This window comes from Podarcis filfolensis, assembly GCF_964270895.1.
Source record: "Podarcis filfolensis genome assembly, chromosome: 2".
NCBI classification, from domain to species: Eukaryota; Metazoa; Chordata; class Lepidosauria; order Squamata; family Lacertidae; genus Podarcis; species Podarcis filfolensis.
In genome coordinates, this window is record NC_139605.1 from 2985723 (window position 1) to 3013251 (window position 27529).

General features: G+C 45.0%; 2 protein-coding genes and 1 long non-coding RNA gene across 8 annotated transcripts in view; 1 reads left to right on the forward strand and 2 right to left on the reverse strand.

Moving 5' to 3' along the window:
- Positions 1-27529, forward strand: part of LOC310757463 — a 253294-nt gene that overhangs the window by 24149 nt on the left and 201616 nt on the right. The window lies entirely within an intron of this gene.
- On the reverse strand, positions 5528-18448 carry LOC310756663 (vomeronasal type-2 receptor 26-like). The gene is made up of 5 exons (XM_083601181.1): positions 18438-18448; positions 9872-10678; positions 8036-8263; positions 7464-7590; positions 5528-6547 (listed from the first exon to the last, which is right to left on the reverse strand). Exons 2-5 carry the CDS (start codon positions 10613-10615, stop codon positions 5637-5639), a joined length of 2010 nt encoding a protein of 669 aa, XP_083457307.1. The 5' UTR covers positions 10616-10678; positions 18438-18448; the 3' UTR covers positions 5528-5636.
- LOC310756927 (uncharacterized protein) lies at positions 20166-25939 on the reverse strand. Of its 6 annotated transcripts, none has more exons than XM_083601878.1 (3): positions 23740-23823; positions 23373-23569; positions 20166-21770 (listed from the first exon to the last, which is right to left on the reverse strand). In XM_083601878.1, the coding sequence occupies exons 2-3, from the start codon at positions 23383-23385 to the stop codon at positions 20620-20622; spliced, it is 1164 nt and encodes a 387-aa protein (XP_083458004.1). In that variant the 5' UTR covers positions 23386-23569; positions 23740-23823; the 3' UTR covers positions 20166-20619. The 6 variants fall into 6 exon arrangements, with proteins under 6 accessions (XP_083458004.1, XP_083458005.1, XP_083458000.1 ...); XM_083601874.1 differs by lacking the exon at positions 23373-23569 and adding an exon at positions 25802-25939 and having other exon boundaries at positions 20170-21770; positions 23740-23951; XM_083601877.1 differs by lacking the exon at positions 23373-23569 and adding an exon at positions 25802-25910 and having other exon boundaries at positions 20172-21770; positions 23740-23913.

Genomic DNA, 27529 nt, shown 5'->3' on the forward strand with positions numbered 1-27529 from the left:
CACGGACTGCAGTTTCTTGAAGATGGACTTCTGGCAAGCGATGGGCTGCACCTCACAACGGTTGGGAGGAATGTTTTTGCCAAAAATCTCAGAAACCTCATCAGGAGGGCTTTAAACTGACTAATGTGGGGGAGGGAGACAGTGGTCCTGAAGGTAGGAGTCTATCAATTGAAGAAGATGATCATCCAAATGTCATAGACCGAATGGAGGAAACAGCACGCAGACCTAGTGGTGGGAGGAAAAAATCCTTAAATAAGAGACACGGGGGAATGATTAATGGACTTCAATGTCTGTACACTAATGCGCAAAGCATGGGAAATAAACAAGATGAGCTTGAGCTCTTGGTGCAGCAAACTAAATATGACATAATAGGAATCACTGAAACCTGGTGGGATTAGTCCCACGATTGGAATGTAATAATGGAGGGATACAAACTATTTCAGAGAAACAGACCAGACAAGAAAGGAGGAGGAGTGGCGTTATATGTCAGGGATGTGTATACCTGTGAAGAGATCCAAGATTCAGAACCTCAAAGCCAAAGTGAGAGCATTTGGGTCAAAATTAAGGGAGAGAAGAATAACAGGGACCTCATTGTGGGAGTTTACTATAGATCCCCAAGCCAAACGGAGGACATAGATGATGCCTTCCTGGAACAGATGGCCAAGCATGCAAAAGGAAGGGAGATAGTAGTAATGGGGGACTTCAATTACCCGGATATTTGTTGGATGTCAAACTCAGCCAAGAGCATAAGGTCAAACAGATTCCTCACTAGCCTTGCAGACAACTTCATTGTCCAGAAAGTGGGAGAAGCAACAAGAGGAACAGCCATTTTAGATCTGGTCCTAACCAATGTTGATGACCTGGTTAGTGGGGTAGAAGTGGAAGGATCATTAGGCGCGAGTGATCATGCTCTTCTGAAGTTTACTATACAGAGGAAAGGAGCAGCCAAGCATACTAGGACTCAATTTCTTGACTTTAAGAAAGCCGACTTCATAAAACTTAGGGAAGTGCTGGGTGAGATCCCATGGACAGTAATACTAAAAGGAAAGGGAGTTCATGATGGCTGGGAGTTTGTTAAGAGGGAGATAGTAAAAGCACAACTTCAGGCAATACCAATGAGACGGAAACATGGAAGGTGCCTAAAGAAGCCAGGGTGGCTATCTAAAGAACTTTTAACTGAGTTAAGATTAAAAAAGGATGTGTACAAAAAATGGAAAAGGGGGGAAACCACCAAAGAGGAATTCAAACAAATAGCCAGCACGTGTAGACACAAAGTCAGAAAAGCTAAAGCACAGAATGAACTCAGGCTTGCTAGAGAGGTTAAAGGCAACAAAAAAGGCTTTTATGGGTATGTTCGTAGCAAAAGGAAGAACAAAGAAACAGTGGGGTCACTCAGAGGAGAAGATGGTAAAATGCAAACAGGGGACACAGAAAGGGCTGAACTCCTCAATGCCTTCTTTGCCTCAGTCTTCTCCGATAAAGAAAACAATGCCCGACCTGAAGAATTTGGAGCAAATGATTCAGCAGAGAAAACACAGCCCAGAATAACTAAGGAGATAGTACAAGAATACTTGGCTAGTCTAGATGTATTCAAGTCTCCAGGGCCAGATGAACTGCATCCAAGAGTATTAAAAGAACTGGCAGATGTGATCTCAAAACCACTGGCAGTCATCTTTGAGAATTCCTGGAGAACAGGCGAAGTCCCGGCAGACTGGAGGAGGGCAAATGTTGTCCCTATTTTCAAAAAGGGGAAAAGAGAAGACCCAAATAATTACCGCCCAGTCAGTCTGACATCAATACCAGGGAAGATTCTGGAGCAGATCATTAAGCAAACAGTCTGTGAACACCTAGAAAGGAATGCTGTGATCACCAATAGTCAGCATGGATTTCTGAAAAATAAGTCATGTCAGACTAACCTGATCTCGTTTTTTGACAGAATTACAAGCCTGGTAGATGAAGGGAACGCAGTGGATGTAGCCTACCTTGATTTCAGCAAGGCATTTGACAAGGTGCCCCATGATATTCTTGTAAAGAAGCTGGTAAAATGCGGTCTTGACTATGCTACCACTCAGAGGATTTGTAACTGGCTGACTGACCGAACTCAAAGGGTGCTCATCAATGGTTCCTCTTCATCCTGGAGAAGAGTGACTAGTGGGGTGCCACAGGGTTCTGTCTTGGGCCCGGTCTTATTCAACATCTTTATCAACGACTTGGATGATGGACTCAAGGGCATCCTGATCAAATTTGCAGATGACACCAAACTGGGAGGGGTGACTAACACCCCAGAGGACAGGATCACACTTCAAAACGACCTTGACAGATTAGAGAACTGGGCCAAAACAAACAAGATGAATTTTAACAGGGAGAAATGTAAAGTATTGCACTTGGGCAAAAAAAATGAGAGGCACAAATACAAGATGGGTGACACCTGGCTTGAGAGCACTACATGTGAAAAGGATCTAGGAGTCTTGGTTGACCACAAACTTGACATGAGCCAACAGTGTGATGCAGCAGCTAAAAAAGCCAATGCAATTCTGGGCTGCATCAATAGGAGTATAGCATCTAGATCAAAGGAAGTAATAGTGCCACTGTATTCTGCTCTGGTCAGACCTCACCTGGAGTACTGTGTCCAGTTCTGGACACCACAGTTCAAGAAGGACACTGACAAACTGGAACGTGTCCAGAGGAGGGCAACCAAAATGGTCAAAGGCCTGGAAACGATGCCTTATGAGGAACGGCTAAGGGAGCTGGGCATGTTTAGCCTGGAGAAGAGGAGGTTAAGGGGTGATATGATAGCCATGTTCAAATATATAAAAGAATGTCACATAGAGGAGGGAGAAAGGTTGTTTTCTGCTGCTCCAGAGAAGCGGACACGGAGCAATGGATCCAAACTACAAGAAAGAAGATTCCACCTAAACATTAGGAAGAACTTCCTGACAGTAAGAGCTGTTCGACAGTGGAATTTGCTGCCAAGGAGTGTGGTGGAGTCTCCTTCTTTGGAGGTCTTTAAGCAGAGGCTTGACAACCATATGTCAGGAGTGCTCTGATGGTGTTTCCTGCTTGGCAGGGGGTTGGACTCGATGGCCCTTGTGGTCTCTTCCAACTCTATGATTCTATGATTCTATGATTCTAACACTGGCACCTTCATTATACACCTTTAGGCACCGGGCAAAAACCTTCCTCTTTAACCAGGCCTTTGGTTGACCTGATTGACATCCTATACCCTTTTAAAATGTGGCTCCTTTCAGGGGGTGGGTGTTATTGGGTTGTTGTTTTTATTCTGGTTATATATGTTGTGATCTTTTCTGTGAACTCCGCTGAAACCTCTATGTATACAACGGTAAATAAACCCCATAAATTATTATTATGATTAATAATAATAATAATAATAATAATAATAATAATAATAATCTTGTAAAGGGAGTGGGTTTCATGAGTTCACAGTGTTCAGATGTAGGTACACTATGTCGAGTGTATATATATTTGCATACTTTCTAAAAGAATATATTGGTCCTGACCCCAACGAAGGTGCATTGCCATTTAAAGTCCAAGCTGACATTTACACCCTATGCTGGCCCATGTCAAAACAGGGCAGCTGCTTCTCTGTGTTCTTGCAAACATGTTTTCTCCAGCTCTGCATCTGCTCCTCAAGCCACAGAGAGACTCCAGAAGGTTGCCAGGGCGATGCTTCCCCGCCTAATAAAAATTCTTATTTTTCCCAGGGATTTCTCCAGAGATTCATAATTTCTCGCCCTGAGTCTGAAAAGTCTGGTGCATAAAATATCCCGTCTTGTCAATTCCCTAAACAGCTGCAGACAGTGAGAGGGATAGAGCAAAAAGCCTACATCACAAATGAAAAGTGGCTGTGCTCTTCCTTCTTTCCCTCGTGCTTTTAGGACACCCCAAACGGGGTAGTTTTAAATGTCACCACAAACATATTTTTGAGGGTGGCAGGTTGTGCACAACCATCTCATCCCCCCGCAATCCCAAGGGATGTGTTAGAGCACCCCAACCTTCCAGGTGGCCCCTGAAATCCTATTTTGGTTCAAGAGAGGGATGAACCTAAATATTGTTTTCAGGGTGGGTTGCTTGAACCCCCTGTGTGAATTTCCTCTTGTTCTTGATCACAAGTAATGGATTTCAAGTCCCCCTGACCTATGTGGCCTCTTCAGCCCCCATTATAATTTAAGGGCCAAATGAACCTGAATGTTTTGCTTGGGATGGGCTGTGAGCACTCAACACAACCAACTCATCAATTCTTTTCTTTTAATAGTTTTTATTTGATTTTACAAGTATAAGATTATAACAATACAACCATACATATCTATATTTAAAGATCTCTCCAAATCTTTGGACTTCTCACATTCCCCTCCATGGGTTCAACTGCATACTGTTCAATAGTCCATATTTTACATCACTCCATTTTCTCCATAGCAATTGCTACATTACAAGTGTTACTGCAATCTTGCTAATGTTTTCATCTGCTTACAGTGGTCATCAACTCATCAATTCTGATCAGGAGGAATGGGTTTTGATTTCCCCCAATCTTCCACATGCTCCCTGAAACTCCCCCCTTTTCTAAAGTTAAGGGCCCAATGGAGCTAACCATTTTTGTGGGTTTCATGCAAACTCTCTATAAGCGTGGTCTGTTGCATGTCCCCACAGCCATCTATGGGTCCCAGCAACACAAGGGTCCTGAACACAAGGATCATAAAGTTCCCGCACCACTTTGATTGCGCGACGCACCCTGATTGCTTCTTGGTGTCTGCAGTACGGATGGCTCCTGCCTCCCGTGATTCTCCAATACAGTTTTGGAAGTTCCAGGCAGCTGTAAAAGTTCTAAACAGTTCTATAAAGTTTATAAAAGTGAAATCTTAGTCTGCTTCAACAGAAGTATAGTGTCCAGATCAAGGGACGTAAAAGTCCCACTCCATTCTGCCTTGGTCAGACCACACCTGGAATACGGTGTCCAGTTCTGGGCACCATAAATTAAGGAAGATATTGATGAGTTGACAGGCATGGGGTGGAGGCTGACCAAGATGACCAAGGGCCAGGGAGGAATGGGGGAGGCCACCTCTCCATCCTGACCCCCCCAGGGAGGAGGAAGAGGAAGACAGTATAGATTTACAACAGGGCTTTGAGGGAAGTCACAGCTCAGAGGCAGATGAGGGGGAAAGTTGAGAAATCATGAGAGAGCCAGAGCAACACCTGGCTGACATGTCATTAGAAACCATTCTAGACACACCATCTCCCAGAACCCAGCGAGCCTTAAAAGTAGGAGAGCAAAGAGCTCAAAGACAGAGGGTACTTAGCAGCACCCGCAGAGGAGGTGATGATGAATGAGGAAGTGAGAGAGCCGGGGGCTGGAGATTCACTTGGAGAAATAACAGGAGTGACAGTGGACATCCTTGTTCCGTTCCAAGAATAATTACAAAATTTTGGTAGTTTGAATTCCCTGTGATCTACGTGATCTATATCTTCCAAAGTTTTAACAAATTTTCAGCCAAATTTCATAACTATTTCCATTAAGTTGGTTTGTTCTACATGATCAAATGAGCGTAATGATTTTTTAAATTGAAACATCATTTTTCAAGAACATCACTTCTCTACCTTCCTGAAAAATAATATTTTAAGAATCAGATGCTATCTTTAGTTTTTGCTGTCAGGTGCTCCTTTGTGTTCAGATCAGGTCTCAACAAAATAATGTAGCATTTGGGAATAAAGATGCAGCCCAGGAGCCCAGCACTGGAGGCCAAGATAGAGAAGACCTGCACGGCTACCATGAACTTCCCTTTTGTGCTCAGGTAGGTGGGCACAAAGGACACCCAAACACTGCAGAAGACCAGCATGCTGAAGGTGATCAGCTTGGCTTCATTGAAGGCCCCAGGCAGCTTCCTGGCTAGGAAAGCCACCATGAAGCAGATGGCCGCCAAGAAGCCCATGTACCCAAGGGCAACATAAAACATGGCCACAGACCCTTCGTTGCATTGCAGGATGATCTCCCCAGGCTGGGAGTGCATGTCAGAGTCTGGGAATGGTGGCGAGATCCCCAGCCAGATCATGCAGATGACAACTTGGACACAGGAACAGGAAATGACAATGGAGTTGGCCAGACTCTTCCCCAGCCATCTCCTCACTGAGTTCCCTGGCTTGGTGGCCAGGAAGGCCAGAACCACAGTGATGGTTTTTGCCAACACAGAAGAAACAGCAACAGAGAAGATGATGCTGAAGCCTGTTTGTCGGAGAAGGCAGGTCCCTTTCCTTGGCCTCCCAATGAACAGGAAGGAGGACAAAAAGGAAAGCAGGAGGGAGACGAGGAGGATGTAGGAGAGGTCCCGGTTGTTGGCTTTGACTATGGGAGTTTCGTTGTATTTAATAAAGATTCCTAAATCAAAGCTTGTGGCTAAGGACCCCAGGAGGGCAAGGGAAAGTAGGACAACCCCCAGAGATTCTTCATAGGCTAGGAAGGTGATATGCTTGAACACACATTGATCTCGGTTCATGTTTGGATGCTGATTTTCTGGGCATTTTTTGCAATGGTCTGCATCTGCAAAAGAGAGAGAGAAAGAGTAATGTCTACTACTCTGGATTCAGCCAAGCCCTGAGCAGTATCTAGCCTCTGGGGAGGGATTCAGTTGTAGACCAAGTCAGTCTGGGACAGCCACAGATCACTACAGGTATTTAATTAGGTTTTTCTAAACATTAGCTCTAACCCGAAGAAATGTGGGACAGATTCCAGGGCTGGAGATTCCCAGCTTGGCCTCTGGCAGGTTGGGCTGCTTGGAGCCCCCTATACCAGGGCCAAAGGAGGACCAGGGGTCTGTGCAGAAGTCTAATATCTATCCTAGGTCCATAACAATCTCCCTCCTTAAGGACCCCGGGACAGTTAAGTCCAGTCAAAGAGAACTATGGGGTGCAGCATTCATCTTGCTTCAGGCCAAGGGAGCTGGTGTTTGTCCACAGACAGCTTTCTGGGTCATGTGGCCAGCATGACTAAACCGCTTCTGGTGCAAAGGGGCACCATGACGAATGCCAGAGCGCACGGAAACACCGTTTACCTTCCCGCTGCAGTGACACCTATCCATCTACTTGCAGTGGTGTGCTTTCGAACTGCTAGGATGGAAGAAGCTCAGAGAGAAATGGGACCTCAGTCCGTCGCGTAGTTTCAAACTGCTGCCCTTCCGATCAGCAAGACCAAGAGGCTTTGTGGTTTAGACCTCCCTCCTTCACATTTGATCATATTTATATATATATGATGTTGATGATGATGATGATGCATTTTAGAACAATATCGTAAACTATAATCATAAAAAGAGATTGATGATGATGATGATTTGAACCACCCAGTTCTCTCCCACACATGAAGCATACCAGCCTGATCCTGCCCAAAAATGGTTTTGAGAGATTCCTGACTGAACCCTTCTCTCTTCCCCAAGGCCAGCCTTTCCCTTGGAGTCACCCACCTTCCTGAGTGGAGATGGTCCCTTCTGCACAGGGAAGACATTCATAACAGCAAAGAGGCTTCCCTTCCTGAATCACCTTGACGGATCCAGGGCGACAGCTTTCCACACACCTGGAAGTAGGAAGGGTCTAGGCACAAAGACGAAGAGCGTCAATGAGAATTGTTCTTTGAGGCATAGTATGTTGTCATCTGCTGTAGCATCTGGACTATAGCTTGAAACTCAGCATTTCCCATCACTGTCCATTACATGAATGATTCATGATTAAATTCAGAAAAAAACAAAGGACCTCCATTAAATAAAGTTCTGTATATGGGCCATGAGCTATTCACTACTAATAAAATTCATGCAACAAGAGAAAAGCGAGGAACCCCCCTTTCCCCATTCACACAGTTTAGCAGGAAGCCTTCTTTGGCACCCAGCTGAGCAGAGGAGCTGTAGGTACTATCTGGAACAACGGCCCAGTGCTGGAGTTGACAGGCAACTGAGGGCAGCAGCCCACAGAACAGGGAGCACTTATTAGAGCTCATAGAAAAGACAGCAAAATGACAGGCATGATTCCCATTCCCCGTCACCTGATTGAGGCACTTGGGCCACACAATGGCCTCCTGGTCGATGGAGCACTTCAGGTCTGGGGATCCCTGTCTGTCGATACTCCCAAACTTCACTCTGAGGACGGATTTATTGGGGAACACCACCCAGTTCACAATGTCCAAGTCGGCTGCCAGCTCCCCGTTCTCATCCAAATACACTCTGTCCATGGAAGAATTGTAGAACTGGGTGTTTCCTAGGAAAGGGTGGAGCTGGAACAGAAGCAAAGATGAGAGCATTTAGAATAAAGGGAAGCATAGGCCCCTGTTTTGCTGGCCCAGAAATGGAAAGTGAGCGAGGTCCCAGCTAAAGAGGATTGGCAGCTTAAGTGGACAGAATATGCAGAAATTGGAGATTTAACATACAGAATAAGAGAGCAAGAAGAAGATACATTGAAAGAAGAGTGGAAAGCATTTATTGAGTATAGGGAAAATAACTGTATACAGCTGAAAATGGTGACAGCATTAAGATAAATTCAACCACGTAAATAATGTTTAATGGATGTAAAAGTAGAAAACTGATTTGAATGGTTATAGTAAAATATGCAGGGGTGTATAAGATGTAAAATGGACCAAGGAAAGAGAAGAAGGGAAGTCATTGGATATTTGTAAAATGTTTATTTGGAATTGTTAGATTGAAAATTTAATTAAAATTATATAATAATAATAATAATAATAATAATAATAATAATAATAATGGAAGCATACTGACAATCCACTTCCCCTTTGCTTAGGGCTGGTTGCAAACTCAAATAGTAATGGAGAGATCTTGTCACTTTTGGTTCATACTGTTTTCTCTCACACACACAAACACCAATCTTAAATTCAGTTCTCCACATTTCTGAAGCATTTTTTAAATAATAATAATAATAGAAACTCATCAGAATTCTTCAGCATTTCTGTGTCATTTTCTCCTAGTAAGCATGTATTTTGAAGGATGCTGCCCCCTTGGATTCGTTCAGAAAGAGTGAATGAGGTTTGTTTTTCCTTTCAAGGCAAACTGAATGAAATCTCTAATATGGGCTTCAGCACGGAAAGGCAGGAGCTTGGTGGAGGGAGCAGAGAGCCAGAGCAGAGACAAGCGGGTGTCAAAGGAATAGAGACTAGAGACAGCCTGATCAATGTCATCTCCCCTGCCAAAAATAATTCCAACTTGTGGGGAAAGGAGAATTGGGCACATGATGGGAGCAGTTGCTCGGGGGGCTGTGCAATGAGGCAAGAATAAAAATAGCAAACAGAAATGAAAAATGTATATGTATAAAGGAAGGTTCAAAATGGAAAATGGGTAATGTGTTTTGCAAACTTTGGGTTTTTTCCATAGTAGTTTTTTTCTAAAAGGCTCTGGGCTCTTGCTGAGATTAAGATTAACTAACTGGTTTAACATGTGAGTGTTGTAACCTTAGATCATGTGATGAAGGTTTTGGATTGCAATATCTCCTTTTTGAAGGGAGTTGCCTTTTTGTCTTTGGCTCCAAAACTCAATAGAGTTTGGTAAAGGAAGCTCTCCAGAAGGTAAAGCAAACAGCCTGGAGGCTGAAAGGCAGGAGAAAGAGAGAGATGGAGAGAGAGAGAGAGAGAGAGAGAGAGAGATCCCGAGCCTGTGCTGGACAGAATGATGTTTTCATTCTGTTATAAAGAGTTCTGCCAGTAAAGAGTGAATAATATTTCTATGCGCCTGGACAATAATTCATTTCCAAAAGGAAATGAATGCTTCCAGTTCTTATGCTTCCAATCATTTCAAACTGCGCAATATTCAATATCTGCAACAATACAATCAATTGTCATGCTCAGTTGAGATGTCTATGAAGGGAAAGAAAATACCTGCCATGGCTGTAGCCTTTGAAGTCCCATTCTCTCAGTTCCCCTCTGCTTAGATCTAGATGAATATGCAGCATTTAAGGCATGAGCCACGGCTTGCAGAGTGTTGTAGATCCTGTAGCTGTCTAGAGAGAGGATTCTTTCCAGATCATCTTGGGGAAGCCTCTCCAGTTTCCCTCTCTCTCTGCATCTTGTCTGGCCTTTCACTGAGAATGCATGCTTTAAATAGAAACAATTAAAAGCACCCTCCCAAAACTTCTTAATATCAAAGAAAAAGGGTAGAAAATCATCGTATTTTGCCCCTTTACTTGTCTCAGTGAAGAAGGAAAATATACCATGGATGTGTTGGAAAGATATGTCATTATACATCAGCTCCAGGGCGACATCCCACAAAACTGTTGTGATGAAGATTTTCCCAAAAATGGATTTCATCCCTATGTCAAAAAACTTTTGTATGATGAGTAGTCCATCTAAGAAATAAGTCATTTCCCCATAGTAAACAAATACATGCACTTGCCTCCACTTGCGGAATGGAAGACGAGGCATGTATACTCCATTTGTATTCAGTCCTTGGATGCTTTGTGAGATGACAACACAGACTCCGCTCTTGATGAGCACGGGTGTCAAGCTCTTCAGGAACCTCTCTCCATTGTCGGTGTCTGGTGCAAGGAGGCCAATCAACGTCCATCGGAAGTGCTGGAGCAGCTTGACAATCCCTGGGTACAGGGCTTCTTCTTTGGGGAGCATCCGGTAGTAAAAAGGGAAATGCCTCTTATCATTCAGAACATGAGAGACAAAAGCATAAGTGACCTGGGAAGAGAAGGAAGAATTGTATCTTGTTTGATTTCAGATCAAAGCCTAAATATTTCTAAGCCCAACATGAGATTGGGAGGGTCTTAGGAAGGAGGAAGGTCTAGTGCAAGGACCCTTTGGTGGGAACAGTGATTTCCTTGAAGGTTGTGGCAGCCGTAAAGAAGGCAAATTTCATGCTAGGGATCAACAGGAGGGTAGTTGAAAATAAGACTGCCAATATCATAATGCTATTATACCTCTCTCCATTCCTACCTGTGGGATTTTATAGATGCCCAACACGTTTGAAATCTGGATGGAGTTTTGAGAGTCGGACCCTTCGAGAACAGCCAGTAAGTGAGTCTGTTTACCACAGCTGTAGTTTGGAAAGTTCAGCTGCCCAATTGACAACATGTCTAGCAAAGCATCATAGGTCACCCTTCCATCAAAAAAGTTCTCATGGATGCTGTAGCCCAGGGTGATGTTGGGTAACAGCTTTTGATTCTGGTTGATCGCTTGAATGGCATACAAGAAGGAGAGGAGCTGCCAGTACTTTGTGGGTCCTTTCCTGGGGGGAGAAATTATATACATGCCAGCACTGTCCAAGTGATATTTCTGTTCTACCTCTAATATTCAGCTATACCTCTCTTTCAAAAAAATCCTGCAGAATCAGCCCCAAGGCTCATCTGTTCCAGCATTCTCAAGGCGGCCAACCAGATGCACATGGAAAACTGAGAAGCACAAGAACTCTTCCCCTACTTGAGATTCTCAGTTACTGGTACCCAGAGGCATAGTGCCTGTGACAGTGAATGGAGAACATAGCCATTGTGACTGGTAGCCGCTGAGAGCCTCATCACCCCCAAATTTATCTGCCAGTGGGATCTCCTTATGTTCTTAAAGGCAGGTACCAGATCATGAGAAAGGCCCCTGAAAGTAACTGGAGATGAGTTGGATCTCATGGAAATGATAGCAAGTGGAACACCAGGAACTCCATCCCCACAAAATGTCTTACCAATAAAAGCTGGTGGAAGGACATTGGCTAAAGATATGAGGATGAAACACAGTGTTTGTGGCAGAGATGACCCCACTGATGAGGTGGTCTCCTGGCCTGAAATAATTAGGTGAATCTATCTCATCCCTTTCCAAAGACAAGAGGCATTTTGTCTTCAGTTTCCCACAGTCCCCATAAGGCAGTAGAAGCAGTAGAATGAGGACCATCTTTTTCCTCCCAGGAACGAGCACCTCCCTTACAAAGAATTAGAAGTCTTTTGTTGTGGTCCTTGCAAGATGCAGTAACTTTCTTCTTACTAACGAAGCCCTGCAGAGGGATCACATCTGAAGTGGAGAGAAGTCAAGCCAACCTCATTCTGGTGCAGGTATCATCTGTCCTAAATCTCAGCCGCCCCAAGTTTTGAGTGGCTTAGGAGGCATATATCTGCCAGACCTTTCTGCCTCATATCCATAACATCACGTTTAGTGGACTCAAATGTGATCTTTGGAAGCAAAAAAACCACACACACTATCATTTTGATAATTATATGGAGAAGTAGTACCACCTCTGCAAGTTCCTAAACACTTTATGCAGGTCCACTTGCAACTGCAGGGCTGAAGAAAAACATGTTTGCGAAAACTCCAAGATCTGCCTCCAAACTGTGAGATGCAAATGCCAAAGATTGGTGGAAAGTACCAAGATTAAGAGTTAGAAGTTACCTGAACTATTCTACGTGAGCTCTGGCAGAATCCCCCCCCCCCCCTGTGATGCTAACACAGGATAGGGCTATTCTGATGAATTTGAGAGGGGAACAAGGGAACTGAAATTTCACATAAAGACAGAGGCGATTCAGCAGATTTTTTGTAGGTTTCTTGTTTTGTTTTTGTTCTTGTTTTTATTATATACTTTTTGGTCTTATCCTGTATTTTTATGCTGTGAACCACCCTGAGATCATCGGGTGAAGGGCGGTGTAGAAATTTAATAAAGAAACAGACAAACAACACTTGGACTTCCAAAAAAAGCATTCAACAAGGTGCCTCCTGGGTAAGCTTAGTAGTCATGGAATAAGAGAGGAGGTCCTCTGGTGGATCAGGAATGGAAGTTGCAGGAAGCAGAAAATAGGTTTAAGTGGATAGTCCTTCAAATGGGGGGGGGGTGCCAGATGTTCTTGACCAAAATCTCGCAAGGACAATCTGGCTACATCATTTGGCACCAACTAGAGATTCTGCACCAGACCCAAGGGCAGCCCCAGAAAGAGTGCATTGCAGTAGTCCATCTCCAAGTTTTCCATTACTCCAGTGGTCACAAACAGCCAAAGAGGACACGTGGGTCTCTAGTGACAAAGGTGTATCCAATATTGCCCCCAAACTATGCACTTGCTCCTTTAGAGGAAGTGCAACTCCACCTAGAAGTGGGAATCATCCAAAGAGCCTACAAATTGTGTGTCAAGCTCCTGTGTTCCTGTCACTCCCTAAGTGATGAAAAATCAGACAAGACAAGAGCATAACATTGGGTCCAAATAAGCCACAACTCTATTGATTACAGATGTGAATGGTTTGGCATCGGCATTGCGTATAGCCATTTATTCCACCCCAGTCCATCTGCTGGGGGTGCATCTAAGGGTAATCCACACCTGCCCCCCATGACCTACATCAAGTAGGGGTAACCACCAAGGGGCCCCTGTTGGAGGAGTGCTATGGCCCTAGCCCCCTGCTGGGCATCCGGACAGAAGCAACTCCTCACAGATCCCTTTAACAGGATACCCTTAACCAAGGAGTGGTGGACAGAGGCTGTAACCTCCCCTCCAGCCAAGACTAAGGCTTACCCAATGCCTAACCTCACAAAGTTGTGAGGATTGCTATGAGGAAGGCGAAAATCAAATGGCCAGGGCCAAGTTGCAAAATGGAAAAATTCCTGCCAGGTGTTAAGATTTCTGTTTATGCCACTGTGCAGTTTTTGGAGTCACAAGACTCCGTTTACATTCCAGACTGCTGGAAGTCTCACGGGAGATGGATGTTGTTATTACTGGTTTCCTGTTTCTTTGTTCCAGTTGGTTCTCTGCCTTCACAGAGAGCAGAAGTGTATTCTTTTCTGTCCTGCGTAGTTAGAAATAAAACGTAGCAATGTAGCTCATATATTTCTCGTCCTTCTGCTGATGTTTGTATACTCTGCGGAATGGGAATGTGCCTGGAGCCTCATCAAAGGCTTAGGTCGTTAATCACTGTCGGAGGAGATGACGGAGAATGTCCGAGGAGGAGTAGCTCGGGCGTGCGGAGTTCTGACACCAGGCCCCAAATATGGCTGCTGACAGTGTTCATAGGAAGGTCTTAGTATGAAAATAAGACATATGAAAAAGGGGGCGGAGGGTGGGAGATCCAACAACAAACTGGGGAGGAGGCCTGGGCAGGCTGCAAGTTATCCCCCCAGGGAGCGGGGCCAAGCAATGCCTATTGGCTGGTTGCGCCCACCCCCTGCGGAATGCCTGCACCTAAGCCTGGCACAATTGGTCAATCCGCAGGCAGGCTGCAACCCTCCCCAGCAGGGCACCAAATTGCGGGTGTGGACTTGGTTGGCCACAACACCGCCTGACTACTAAAGGTAAGTGGACTTTCCAGGATTTGAACACAGTGTATTGGACCTTATGGAGTCCACTGCTGCATCAAGACACTGATCACAAGCCTTCAGAGACTCTCCTGTTATGGAGAAATAGAGCTGTGTGTTAATGTAAAGGTGTAAAGACCCCTGGATGGTTCAGTCTCGTCAAATGCGACTATGGGGAGTGGCGCTCATCTCGCTATCAGGCCGAGCGATCGGGTGTTTATCCACAGACAACTTTCCGGGTCATGTGGCCAACATGACTAAACCGCTTCTGGCACAATGGGACACCGTGATGGAAGCCAGAGCTTGGGACTTGGGACACAATATACAAATGGCAGATTGGGAGAGGTTATGGAAAACAGATTTGAAATTTATGGCACGTTGTTCACTGACATAAAATTATATGAAAATGATGTACTGGTGGTATTTGACCCCAGTTAAATTAGCAATAATGTATAGAATGAGTTCAAATACCTGCTGGAAGTGTAAAGAAAAAGAAGGTACATTTTATCATATGTGGTGGATGTATAAAGTAACTTAAAATTCTCTGGGAGATGATATATAATGAACTGGAAAAAATGTTTAAAATAACTTTTGTTTAAAAAACCAGAAGCCTTCTTACTAGGAATAACAGGTACCAAGATACCAAAGGACCAGAAAAGATTGTTTATGTATGCGACAACAGCCGCACGGATGCTACTAGCCCAGAGATGGAAGAAACAACCCTGACCAGAGAAGAATGGCAAACCAAGTTGATGGACTATGCTGAAATGGCAAAAATAACTGGGAAGCTCCGAAAGCAAGACCATTGTAAGCAGGTTAAAACATTAGCAGGATTTTAACCACACTTGTAAATTAATGGAAAGTATGGACAATTTGGAAAGACAGAATTTGGACAGTTTTGATTTGCAGGTGTAAATATTACCACTAGGACCCATGGAAGAGATGGGGAGAAGTCAGGAGATTCAGCGTAATTTCGGCATTTGAATCTTATATTGCTTTTTGTTGTATGTTTCTTTATTTATTTTAATCAAATAAATTTTTTTCAAAAACAACATCAAACTGCTAGGTTGGCAGGAGCTGGGACAGAGCAATGGGAGCTGGCTACTGTCACATGGATTCAAACCGCCAACCTTCCAACCAGCAAGCCCAAGAAGCTCAGTAGATCACACTGCCACCCATGTCCCTAGAGCTGTGTGTTATCGGCATACTGGTGGCCCCTTGCTCCAAAACTCCTCAGGACCGCACCCCATGACTTCATATAGATTTTATATAGCGTATAGATCTTAAATAGCGCTGGGGAGAGAATAGTACCTTGCAGAACTCCATAGCACAAATACCGGGGTGGGGGTGAGGAGCAGTCATCGAGTGCTGCTTTCTGGACATGACACTGAAGATATGAACAGAACCACTGTAATATGGTGCCTCTGACACCCATCTCACTAAGTCAGTTCAGGAGGATACCATGATTGACGGCATCAAAATTTTAAAAGGGCAACCCAAATGATCACAACATGTCAGGGAATAGTCTAAAGACGAGGACTGGGGAATGCATTCTATGGCAGACCAGTTTCCTCTCCGATGGAGAGATGGAGGGGAAAAGTCACACACCCACCCTTGTTCACTCTGCATAATGGGGAAACGTGCTTGGAGCCTCATCAAAGGCTCAGGTCGTTAATCACAGACTCGACCGGAAGAGTCGCTCGGTCGAACACAAGTCCGACAGTCCACAGTGTGTTCAGTGAGAGACAGAAGCTGAACAGCTGAGGGAGGAGTTGCCCAGGTACAAGATAATGACAAGGGAACCCGAAAGGAGGGGGCAGCTAGTTCAGATGTCACTTGAGAGTATTGGGAACCCCCCTCACCAAATACTCAGACTGAACATAACAGAGAGCAAAGAAGCCAGAGGGAGGGAGGAACTTCCCATTGGCACATAAAATGCTACGGAAGTCGGAAGGAGGATTTAGAGCAGACAACTCTCCACGCCTGACACAACATCACTCTTCCCCCTTCCCCTTTCCTTTACTTCTCATGAAAACTCAAGGGATTTGTCCAAAGTTCTCCTTTGGGTCCACTAAAATGGACCCCATTTTTGAGAGGAACGTGAGGTGACATTCTGCTTCTGATTCAGTCAATGAATAATTCAACCAAACAAACAATAATGCTCTCCACCTGATTCAAGGCTTCTCCAGACACCCTGCTGATTCAGCATTCATCCTGATTTACTTGATTATGTGGTGCTTTTTTAAAATAATAATAATAATAATAATTAAAAATATATATATATTTTTACCCCACCCTCCCCAGCCAATGCCGGGCTCAGGGCGGCTAACAAGCAATAATATAAACAAGTTGAATGAATACAACTTAAAAACAAGATTAAAATACAACATTAAAACTTTAAAACGTTAAAATGCAGCCTCATCACAGGAGGAGAAAGGGGAAAAAAGAGGGGGAGGGAATCAAATTGACTCCAAGCCAAAGGACAGGCGGAACAACTCTGTATTACAGGCCCAGCGGAAAGAAATCAGATCCTGCAGGGCCCTGGTCTCATGAGACAGAGCTTTCCACCAGGCCAGAGGCAGTGTTGAAAAAGCCCTGGCTCTGGTTGAGCCTAATCTAACTTCCTTAGGGCCCGGGACCTCTAGGGTGTTGCTATTTATGCACCTTAAGGTCCTCCGTGGGGCATACCGGGAGAGGCAGTCCCGTAGGTATGAGGGTCCTAGGCTGTGAAGGGCTTTAACGGTCAAAACCAGCACCTTAAATCTGACCCTGTACTCCACCAGGAGCCAGTGCAGCTGGAAAAGCACGGGGTGAATATGCTCCCATGGCAGAGACCCCATGAGGAGCCTCACTGCAGCATTCTGCAGCCGCTGGAGTTTCTGGAACAGCTTCAAGGGCAGCCCCGCGTAGAGCGAATTACTGTAGTCAAGCCTGGAAGTGGCCGTCGCATGGATCACTGTGGCCAGGTCAGGGCGGGAAAGGTAAGGGACCAACTGCTTAAATCCCTCCTGCAAAAGATTGACTGTCTGGAGGCACACTCTGATTTCATAGGTTCCAGTTGCCCCCATATGCCAGGACCATGAACTTGGGTGCATATCAGTTGAAGGTGCAGCAGCAGCTGATGCTTAAGTCCTGACTGAAAATGAGTATGCTGCATTTGAGAATGTTATGATTGTGCAAAGTGGCATTTAAAAATCCAAACCTACAAGGGGGTAAATAATGCAGCTGACTGTAAACACAGCTGAAACGCAATCTCATGAAATGTTCATGATGGTGAAAGTTGTGGTCAGTTTCACTATGGTGTCAGTCCACCTTCAGTGAGGCTGATGGGCCTTTCCTCTCTCCTACAGGCCACTAATGGAAGGTATTTAAGCATCTCAGGGTGGACTCGTTTTATTTTCTGTGCTGGAAACAGCTGAGAGTTTAGATACAGCAAGAATTAGAAATGTTGTTTTCATTCAGTGGAGGGGGGCATTTTTTCGTTCTAGCTATAAACATGGGAAATACTGGAATATCCTGTCCTTCCTGGCTGCCATTCGTGAAATCAATCAGGACCCCAGGCTCTTACCCAATGTCACCCTCGGCTATGTCATCTATGATCATTATTCTAATGCAAGGATGACTTCTGATGCCCTGCTAGACCTGCTCTCTACTGGGCACACAGACATTCCAAACTATGACTGTCGGAAGAGGAATAACTTGTTGGCTGTTCTTGAAGATGCTGAACCTGATATTTCTAGACATATGTCACCTGTGTCAAGCATCTACAAAATCCCACAGGTATGGCTGGTTTGGTGTTAAGACGGAGTTGTGTCTCTGCCATGGGCTTTTCATTCTTTCCTTTTTGGACTCTCCCAAAGGTTAGGGTGGGATGGAACCTGGAAGCAGGTGCACTCAAGACTGGTGTCAGATGCCCTATGCCACCCCACCACTGCTTTTAAAGACCATGTTGCTTGTTTACAATGCATTCAACACACAGTTTTTTGAGTAATGTAGCCAAGTCCCTAGTCTAATACTCTGGGATGTGATTCAGTCCCACAAAATATTGAGAGTCTGGAGGCATTCCTGGAAGACCTCCTCCCGTTCTCCACGGTCAGCATTTTGTCTTGTTCTTTGTGTTCTTTGTGTGTGGGACTGTAGTTGGTCAACTGTCTGAGATTTGTCCTGGAACCACAGCAAAGCACTCACCTCTCCCTTTGCATCCTGAGCAAGTTATGGATACACTGTTCCTACTACTCATCATAAAACCCAGTTCCCCGTTTTCTACCAGATGGCCCCAAAAGTAGATCCCCTGAATCTGGGGATTGTCCAACTGCTCCTGAACTTCAGATGGATGTGGATTCCCATATTGCATGGGAAAGTCCTTAAAACAATAAAAATAATTGATTTATACCCCGTCCGTCTGGCTGGGTTTCTCCAACCACTCTGGGTCGCTTCCAGCAAAATATTAAAATACAATAATTCATCACATATTAAAAGCTTCCCTAACAGGGCTCCCTTGAGATGTCTTCTCAAAGTCAGACAGTTGTTTATTTCTTTGACATCTGGTAGGAGGGCATTCCACAGGGCGGGTGAAACTACCGAGAAGGCCCTGTAATTTCACTTCTCGCAGTGAGGGAGCCAGCAGAAGACCCTGGGAGTTGGACCTCAGTGTACAGACATAGGGATGGGGGTGGAGACACTCCTTCAGGTATACTGGGCCAAGGCGGTTAAGGGCTTTAAAAATGAGCACCAACGCTTTGAATTGTGTCCAGAAACGTACTGGGAGCCAATGTAGGTCTTTCAGGACCGGTGTTATGTGGTCTCGGCAGCTACTCCCAGTCACCAATCTAGCTGCCGCATTCTGGATTAGTTGTAGTTTCCAGGTCACCTTCAAAGGTAGCCCCACATAGAATGTGTTGCAGTAGCCCAAGCGAGTCCTCAACACCAGCCCGCCCCTTGTCACCCAAGAACAGCACTTCTGTCTTGTCAGGATTCAACCACAATCAATTACCTGGCATCTATCTTCCAAATGCCTCCAGACACTCACACAGGACCTTCACCGCTTTCACTGGTTTCGATTTAAAAGAGAGTTAGAGCAGGGTATCATCCGCATACTGATGAACACCCAGCCCAAACCCCCTGATGATCTCTCCCAGGAGCTTCATGTACATATTAAAAAGCATGGGAGAGAGGATGGAACCCTGAGGCACCCCACAAGTGAGAGCCCAGGGGTCTGAACACTCATCCCCCACCACCACTTTCTGAACACGGCCCAGGAGGAAGGAGTGGAACCACTGTATAACCCTCAGCTCCCAGCTCCTCTAGACAGTCCACAAGGATGTCGTGGTCGATGGTGTCAAAGGCCACTGAGAGCTCCAGCAGAAGCAGGAAACAGCTTTCACAGTTGTCCCCAGAGCACCGGAGATCATGGACCAGCACAACCAAGGCAGTTTCAGTCCCAACATGAGGCCTGATTCCCGATTGGAAGGGATCTGAATGCTCCCCATCCTCCAGGCATCCCTGGAGTTCTTCAGCAACCACCTGCTCAATCACATGAATTTCTTTATGGGAAGCTAGAAGCATCCTGGAAGAGAAGCTGTTTCCACATTTCTATTACGCTTCATTCCCTGTACAGTGGTACCTCAGGTTACAGACGCTTCAGGTTACAGACTCCGCTGACCCAGAAATAGTACCTCGGGTTAAGAACTTTGCTTCAGAGTGAGAACAGAAATTGCGAGGGAGCAGCGTGGCAGCCACCATTAGCTAAAGTGGTGCTTCAGGTTAAGAAGAGTTTCAGGTTGGAATTGACCAAGAAAGATGTTAATCTATTTTTGTATGCCACAACTGCAGCTTGTATTTTGTTAGCTAAAAAGTGGAAAACTCAAGAATTACCAACAGTAGAAGAATGGCAAATGAAGATGATGGATTTTATGGAGCTAGCCGTCCGCGACCAGAAGGAGGAGGAACACCACGAAGAATGGAAGAAACTTAATGATTATTTAGCTAAATTTGTTAAGCTAAAATAACTGGAAATAGCGTCCAGATACTTAACGGGCTTAGGATTGTATTTATGTTAACTGATAAAATAATATGTTTAATACAAGGAGAAGATTTAAAGATGTTAATGTTTAATTTAAAGGGTATTAAAATTGGGATTTGGAAAACCGTTATAAGGATATGCAATGAAATTCAACTAGGGGGAAACGAGGAAGTCATTTTACAAAGTAAATAACTGTTATTTTCAATAAGGTTATGATTTATGTTTGTTATGCTTTGTTTGCTTTATGTTTTTGTTTGTCGTTGATATTGTAAAAACTAATAAAATTTTTGAAAGAAAAAAAAAGTTTCAGGTTAAGAATCGACCTCCAGAACTAATTAAGTTCTTAACCTAAGGTACCACTGTATGAGTTCTTTGATGGCGGATGAGACCTGCCCTCTTTCTGAAGCTCTTCCCACATTCCAAGCACTGGTAGGGTTTCACCCCTGTATGAATTCTTTGATGGGAAGCAAGATTGTGGCTGTGACTAAAGTTCTTTCCACATTCTAAGCACTGATGGGGTTTCACCCCTGTATGAATTATTTGATGGGAAGTGAGACTCTGCCTGTGACTGAAGCTCTTTCCACATTCCAAGCATTGATAGGGTTTCACCCCTGTATGAAATATTTGATGGGAAGCGAGACTCTGCCTGTGACTGAAGCTCTTCCCACATTCCAAGCACTGATAGGGTTTCTCTCCTGTATGAATTCTTTGATGGGAAGCGAGACTGCTCCTCTGACTGAAGCTCTTTCCACATTCCAAGCACTGATAGGGTTTCACCCCTGTATGAATTATTTGATGGTAAGCGAGACTGCTGCTCTGACTGAAGCTCTTCCCACATTCCACGCACTGATAGGGTTTCTCTCCAGTATGAATTCTTTTGTGGGAAGTGAGAACCCCACTCTGACAAAAGCTCTTTCCACATTCCAAGCACTGATAGGGTTTCTCCCCTGTATGAATTATTTGATGGGACATGAGATGGGTGCTCTGACTGAAGCTCTTTCCACATTCAAAGCACTGATAGGGTTTCTCTCCTGTATGAATTATTTGATGGGACATGAGATGGGTGCTCTGACTGAAGCTCTTTCCACATTCCAAGCACTGATAGGGTTTCTCCCCTGTATGAATTATTTGATGGGACATGAGATGGGTACTCTGACTGAAGCTCTTCCCACATTCAAAGCACTGATAGGGTTTCTCTCCTGTATGAATTCTTTTGTGGGAAGTGAGAGCCCCACTCTGACGAAACCTCTTTCCACATTCCAAGCACTGATAGGGTTTCTCTCCAGTATGAATTCTTTGATGCGAAGTGAGATTGTCCTTCCGACTGAAGCTCTTCCCACATTCTGAGCACTGATAGCCTTTCTTCCCACTGGGAGTTCTTTGGTGGGAAGGGGAACTCTGACTGGAGCTCTCTCCATACTCCCAATTTTGATATGGCTTCTCCACTGTGCGGATTTTGTCACGGTCTCCCCCATTCTTCATTTCCAATTCATCACCACCTACAAAAAAGACAGAAACTAATTAGATCCTCAGGATGAAATGGAGCCCCCAATTATTGAACAATGCTAATGAATATTTGTGAAAGAGGAAGAACAGAAGGTGTGAGGTCTTTCTACAGAGGTCATGGCCTTTGTCAACCAGCATTCACAGACATATTTTTGAGAACCAGAGGTTCAGAAAGTCTGGCTCTTTTCTAGGACGGATTTTTGTTGCCACAATCATGAAATCCACTCCAACTCTAACATTGGTCTTCTCTTTAAAAAACGGACAGAGGCTAAAACAGAAACCCAAACCTGACAGAAATTAGCTCAACTTCCCCAACAACTCGGTGTGTGAATGTTGCCTCCAAGGTGCTATGGAAAGGGTGACTGTCACTCCAGAAGGCCGTTTTTTCAGTTAGGTCTGTTCTCAACTGTCGAGTGAGAGAGAGGTTTTCCGTGAGAGCACCTGCTGCCTGTTTTATGCTGCTATGGGCCTCAGAAAAAGTCTGTAAAGTCTCATATAGATAGAAGCACTTGTAATTCACTCTTCATACCTAATGTAGCAGTATTATTTGATGTTGAACTATTTTGGTTTTTTGAGTGTAGCTTATTGTCTTGAATAACGATTGGATAAATGTAGAAATAATCTAAATCAGTAAAGAATAGATATATAGATCTATTAGATATAAGCACATGTAAACGTGTTTTAGTATATCAAGTAATGTAATGTGTTCTGTATAAACTCTAAACAGAGAATCTTGTGGAGCCTTTTCTAGAAGAAAAAAAAGCTATGTTTTTCAAGGGTCAAACAACCCGGGACAACCTCCACACATATAAATACCACAGAAAATGGCTTTGGGGCCCACAAAATCCAGAAAACCACGAATAATCCAGAAAGACAGGTGCAGAGTTGTAAAGTGACACGTTTTACCTCAGAAACTGACATTAACATTTTGACCACTTTGCCAGTGCACTCTTAATTATCCTCTCAGAAACAATTTTTAAAGGCAGATTGAAAAGTAGAAAGAATTTTTTAGGATGCATAGAAGAAATTTTACACAGTGTAATAGGAGAATGAGAATAGTGTTATACAGATTTGAAGTGATACAATGTATTGAGGCAGATGTCTTACTGCCAGAGAAGTTCTTCACAATTTGGAGAAAGTTTATAAATTTAGAAGATGTCATCGCAATTTAATAAGAAACTTTTTTGGTCTAAGACATGAAGAAAAGAAAGATTACCAGAGTCATGTGACAGAATTTTAACTATCATTGAAAAGTCAAAGCTGGCACTATATTCTATGTCTGAAGAACAGAAAGGGAGCTATTTTCTAGGATCTCTTGGGGGGGAAATTTGACGTTTTCATATCCAAATTTAACCCTCTGAATTAGCAGAGGAACACATTGAAGTTACTGGGCAGTTCAGACAAACCTGGTCACTGTTTAAAAAGGCATGACTAGACAAAGAACATTCACAGTTGATCTCCTTCTATTCAGGGTTCATGGTGGGGATGTTAGAATCCCAGATGCTGTTGATCTCCATCCAAATAGTGGAGGTTCATCACATAGAGGTATGTATGGAATTTCAAAACTCATCTTATGATCCAACGGGGAGCTTTACCGAGAGGGTCCATGATCCCACGATTCTCCTCCTTGACTTCCTTATGGAGAGTTTGTTGCTTCTATTGCTGTGTGATGGAGCAGTAAGTTTTTTGACACTGGTAGGGCATTCAGGTCACGGCACTGGCATTAGACCTTTTGAGCTGCCAATACATCGTGGTGGCCGAGGAGCTGTCATGTATTCCTAGCTCAAATTCCCTGCAGATGGCAAAGGCAGGCAGGCAGGCAGGTGGTGGAGCCCAAAGAGCTGCTCACCTTCTCAATCTCCCCCCGCCTGCCTGCCTCCCCCCACCCCCAGGCTGAGCAAGCCCCAATACCTCTCTGGCTCCACCCCTCCATGTCCCCATCTCCACTCCCCTGGAACTCACCAGATCTCTCTGAGAGCCCTAGAGAGGAACGCTCAGAGGCTGTGAGGAGGGATGTAGGAGACAACCTGACCAGGTCAACTGTCCATCTTCCCCCTTCCATCCTCACTAGCTTTGCAGGATCCATCTCTTTCATCCTTCCTGAAGAGTCAAGGAGCCAAAACAAGCTGCAGGGTCCTGGGAGACAGGAAGAAGCAAAGGGAGCCTCAAAGGCCCTGCAGGGAAGAAGAAGAGAAGAAGAAGAGTTTGGATTTGATATCCCGCTTTATCACTACCCGAAGGAGTCTCAAAGTGGCTAACATTCTCCTTGCCTTCCCCACAACAAACACTCTGTGAGGTGAGTGGGGCTGAGATACTTCAGAGAAGTGTGACTAGCCCAAGGTCACCCAGCAGCTGCATGTGGAGGAGCGAAGTTGAGAACCCGGTTCACCAGATTACGAGTCTACCGCTCTTAACCACTACTCCACCCTGGCTCTAACTGGATTCTCCTGCCCCTGGAAAAGCACAAATGGGGCAGCCCCTTCCCAACACAAACCCCATTTATAAACCTTTCCAGTGGTTCCAATTTCCTCTGTTAACTCCTCTCTCCACTTTGTAAGGCCGGCATGGTCTGCACAGTGGAGACCTGAGAATAGATCCCATTGAACTTAATGGGGCTTATGGACAGAACCTGGTGCAAAAACCAGGCACCATCTTGTCCCCAAGCCTGAAGACTGCAACGCCAGGCATGCTTATCTATGGTATCATAAGGCAAAAGTTCATAAAAGTTTTCATAGTCATAAAGAGCTGTTAACAGAAACTGACAACCAATTAAAATTAAAGGACTTTGAAGAAGTAAGAGAAAATGTAATAGACTGGTTACAATATTTACAACTAAATGAAACTTTTAAAAATCATGAAAAGAAAGGATTTAGTTATCAAGTGTCAAGATTTCAGAGAGAAATAGTAGAAGGTAGTACAAAACTGCTGTCAAAAATGAACGATCTGCTTTTGGAATGGGACACTAAAGAGGACCAGGTAAATTGCATTATGATAAAATTGGCGAAAGATGTGGACCATAATATATTAATGACAGACTGGAAAAGGCTTTGGACGTTAGATTTGGAAGGTAGGCCACCTAACACCGGTCTTGAAAGACCTACACTGGCTCTCAGTACGTTTCTGAACACAATTCAAAGTGTTGGTGCTGACCTTTAAAGCCCCAAATGGCCTCGGCCCAGTATACCTGAAGGAGCGTCTCCACCCCCATCATTCTGTAATTTAATATTTAATATTCTGTTGGAAGCCGCCCAGAGTGGATGGGGAAACCGAGCCAGATGGGCGGAGTATAAATAATGAATTATTATTATTATTATTATTATTATTATTATTATTATTATAGATTTGAAATTTTCTGCATGTACTTTACTGAAGGAGAACTACATGAAAATGGTGTATAGGTGGTATTTGACACCCCGGTTAAATTAGCAAAAATGTACTTCTCACTCGCTGGATCAACACCTTGTTGTGATGAGTGGGCCTGCACGTTCCTATGACCCTTGTGAGCGAAGCCATCGGGAATCTTGTACTCCCAGCAGGGTCACCCTAGTTCTTTACTAATAATAGTGGAAGTGATGCAGAGAGTGACTCTTCTGAATATTCCTTGTATACCAGCGGATGAGCCGTTACTCAACGGATTTCATTCATTCTCAACTGGAGAGGATCTAGGGGTAAAGCGTGGAAGAGCGAAAGGGGGCCTGGGGGTCTTAGTCTCCACTACCCTACGTGCCATTTCAAGCCCTCTCCCCTCATTCAAGTCATAAGCCAGGGCAGTGTTGATACAATTCAGCCACCAGGCCCTGTTGGTAATTAACGCTGATGTGACCCCAATGAGGCAGAAATCTCAGATCAGAGACTTGTGGGTTGAAAGGGAAATTTATACCACTGACCTTATTTTGCTTAACCCAAAGGCATCTGGAGTTTTAGGAGGGGATCTCAATGCCAGATTGGGCCCTAATCATCATGCCCTTTATGCACAGCACAAATGGTCTCCTCCCAAACATGAAGCCAGTGGATTCCTCCTCACCCGTTGTTCCAAAGATCAGAAATCAAACTTTGCAGGCATCTGCTTGGCTCAAACAGCATTCAGGCTAAACCTCTACATCTTAAATGGTGCCCTGGAAAGTGACTACCCCGACCTCTCTGGCTCCAGAAGGAGAGCTATAGACCAGGGGTCAGCAACCTTTTTCAGCCGTGGGCCGGTCCACCGTCCCTCAGACCAGAAATAGTACCTCAGGTTAAGAACTTTGCTTCAGGATGAGAATAGAAATCATGCTCCGGCAGCACGGCAGCAGCGGGAGGCCACATTATTATTATTATCTAATGAGGTCCTTCAGGTGAAGAACAGTTTCAGGTTAAGAACGGAACTCCGGAACGAATTAAGTACTTAACCCGAGGTACCACTGTATTCTACTCATGGAAAAACACACCGAGATCTCCTAAAAATGTAGCAGTTTCTGCTGTCTCCTTGATCTGCCAGGAGAAAAGACACAGTAGCGATGCTGGCCAAGAGGAAGACCACCCTTCCTCCTCCTCCTCCTCAGCTCTTGATCGAGACTCCAGGGCTCTCTCTGCAGGCTCCCCCCTCCAAGACCCCCCCTCCTCCTCCACAACGGGGCAAGCAAGAAGAGCGGGGCAGAGCCCTGGCCCCCTCGCCCCCTCCTTGGCTTGGCTTGGGGGAATGTCTGCCCCCCAGGCACGATCTGACCAGCCCCCCAGGCATCCTCCCCGCAGCCCCTTCTCCCCACTGCACCCGGAGGGAGAGGGAGGCGAGACTCACCCCCAGGCAGCTCTTGCAAGAGAGAGAGGGAGACGGAAGCAGCCCCTCCGCTTGCAGGCGGGAATGGCGAGGGAGGGGCTTTTGCTGGGAGGACCTTGCCCCCCCCCACGCCGCCACTTCCTGTCCTCTCTAGAAAGCCAGCTCTGTGCCTTTTAACCCTTGGCAAGCCGAGCACAAGCGGAGCCCCGCTCTCTCCTCCTCCAAGGCAGGAGCCCAGGAGGAGCCGCTAACCCAGAAATATTACCTCGTGTTAAGAACTTTGCCTCAGGATGAGAACAGAAGTCGCGTGGCGGCGGCAGCGGGAGGCCCCATTAGTGGTGTCTCAGGTTAAGAACAGTTTCAGGTGAAGAACGGACCTCCGGAACGAATTAAGCTCTTAACCCGAGGTACCACTGCGTATGCAACCTGAGCATAGGTAGCAGGGCTTCACCGCATTAATACTCCACGGAGCATCAGCACTGCATTAGTCCCTGCTTTGAATCCAGCACAGAGCATGCACGTCTTTGTGCGTCCAACTTCCATCCTGCTTCCAGCTCCACCCACTCAGACAACTCTGGCTTTTGTTCTCCTACCTGGCGGCAGGTGGAGGCAGGGAGGCCCACTCATATGTTTCATGGCACAGGGCAACAGCCATGGCACCACTCAAAATCAGTCTCATTCACACATTAGCATGACTAAAAAGGTAAAAAAAAATACTCAGGAGTCCGACTGGTACAGAAAAAGGGTTCTTTACTTACAATTAATTCATTTTCACAATAATGGCCTTGGATCCTAAGCCTATGTAGCAAATGCATAGTTTGGGGGTACTCTTGGATACGCCTTTGTCACTAGAGACCCACGTGTCCTCTAGGGCTCTTTGTGAACAGGAATAGCCTGACCACTGGAGCACTGGAAAACTTGGAGCTGGACTGCTGCAACGCACTCTTTCTGGGGCTGCCCTTGGGTCTGGTCCAGAATCTCGTTGGTGCAACATGA

What these genes read in the sequence shown, in the direction of transcription:
- LOC310756927 (XM_083601874.1), bottom strand. Translation starts at nt 25,860, where the DNA reads ATGCTGTTTGAGCCAAGCAGATGCCTGCAAAGTTTGATTTCTGATCTT. An exon ending in TCTGATCTTTGGAACAACGG is followed by an intron (nt 23,952 to 25,801) that starts GTGAGGAGGAAT and finishes TCTTCCCTGCAG; the next exon opens with GGCCTTTGAGGCTCCCTTTG. An exon ending in AGGGCTCTCAGAGAGATCTG is followed by an intron (nt 21,771 to 23,739) that starts GTGAGTTCCAGG and finishes TCTTTTTTGTAG; the next exon opens with GTGGTGATGAATTGGAAATG.
- LOC310756663 (XM_083601181.1), bottom strand. Translation starts at nt 10,615, where the DNA reads ATGCTCCCCAAAGAAGAAGCCCTGTACCCAGGGATTGTCAAGCTGCTC. An exon ending in AAAGGCTACAGCCATGGCAG is followed by an intron (nt 8,264 to 9,871) that starts GTATTTTCTTTC and finishes CTTCTGTTCCAG; the next exon opens with CTCCACCCTTTCCTAGGAAA. An exon ending in GGCCCAAGTGCCTCAATCAG is followed by an intron (nt 7,591 to 8,035) that starts GTGACGGGGAAT and finishes CTTTGTGCCTAG; the next exon opens with ACCCTTCCTACTTCCAGGTG.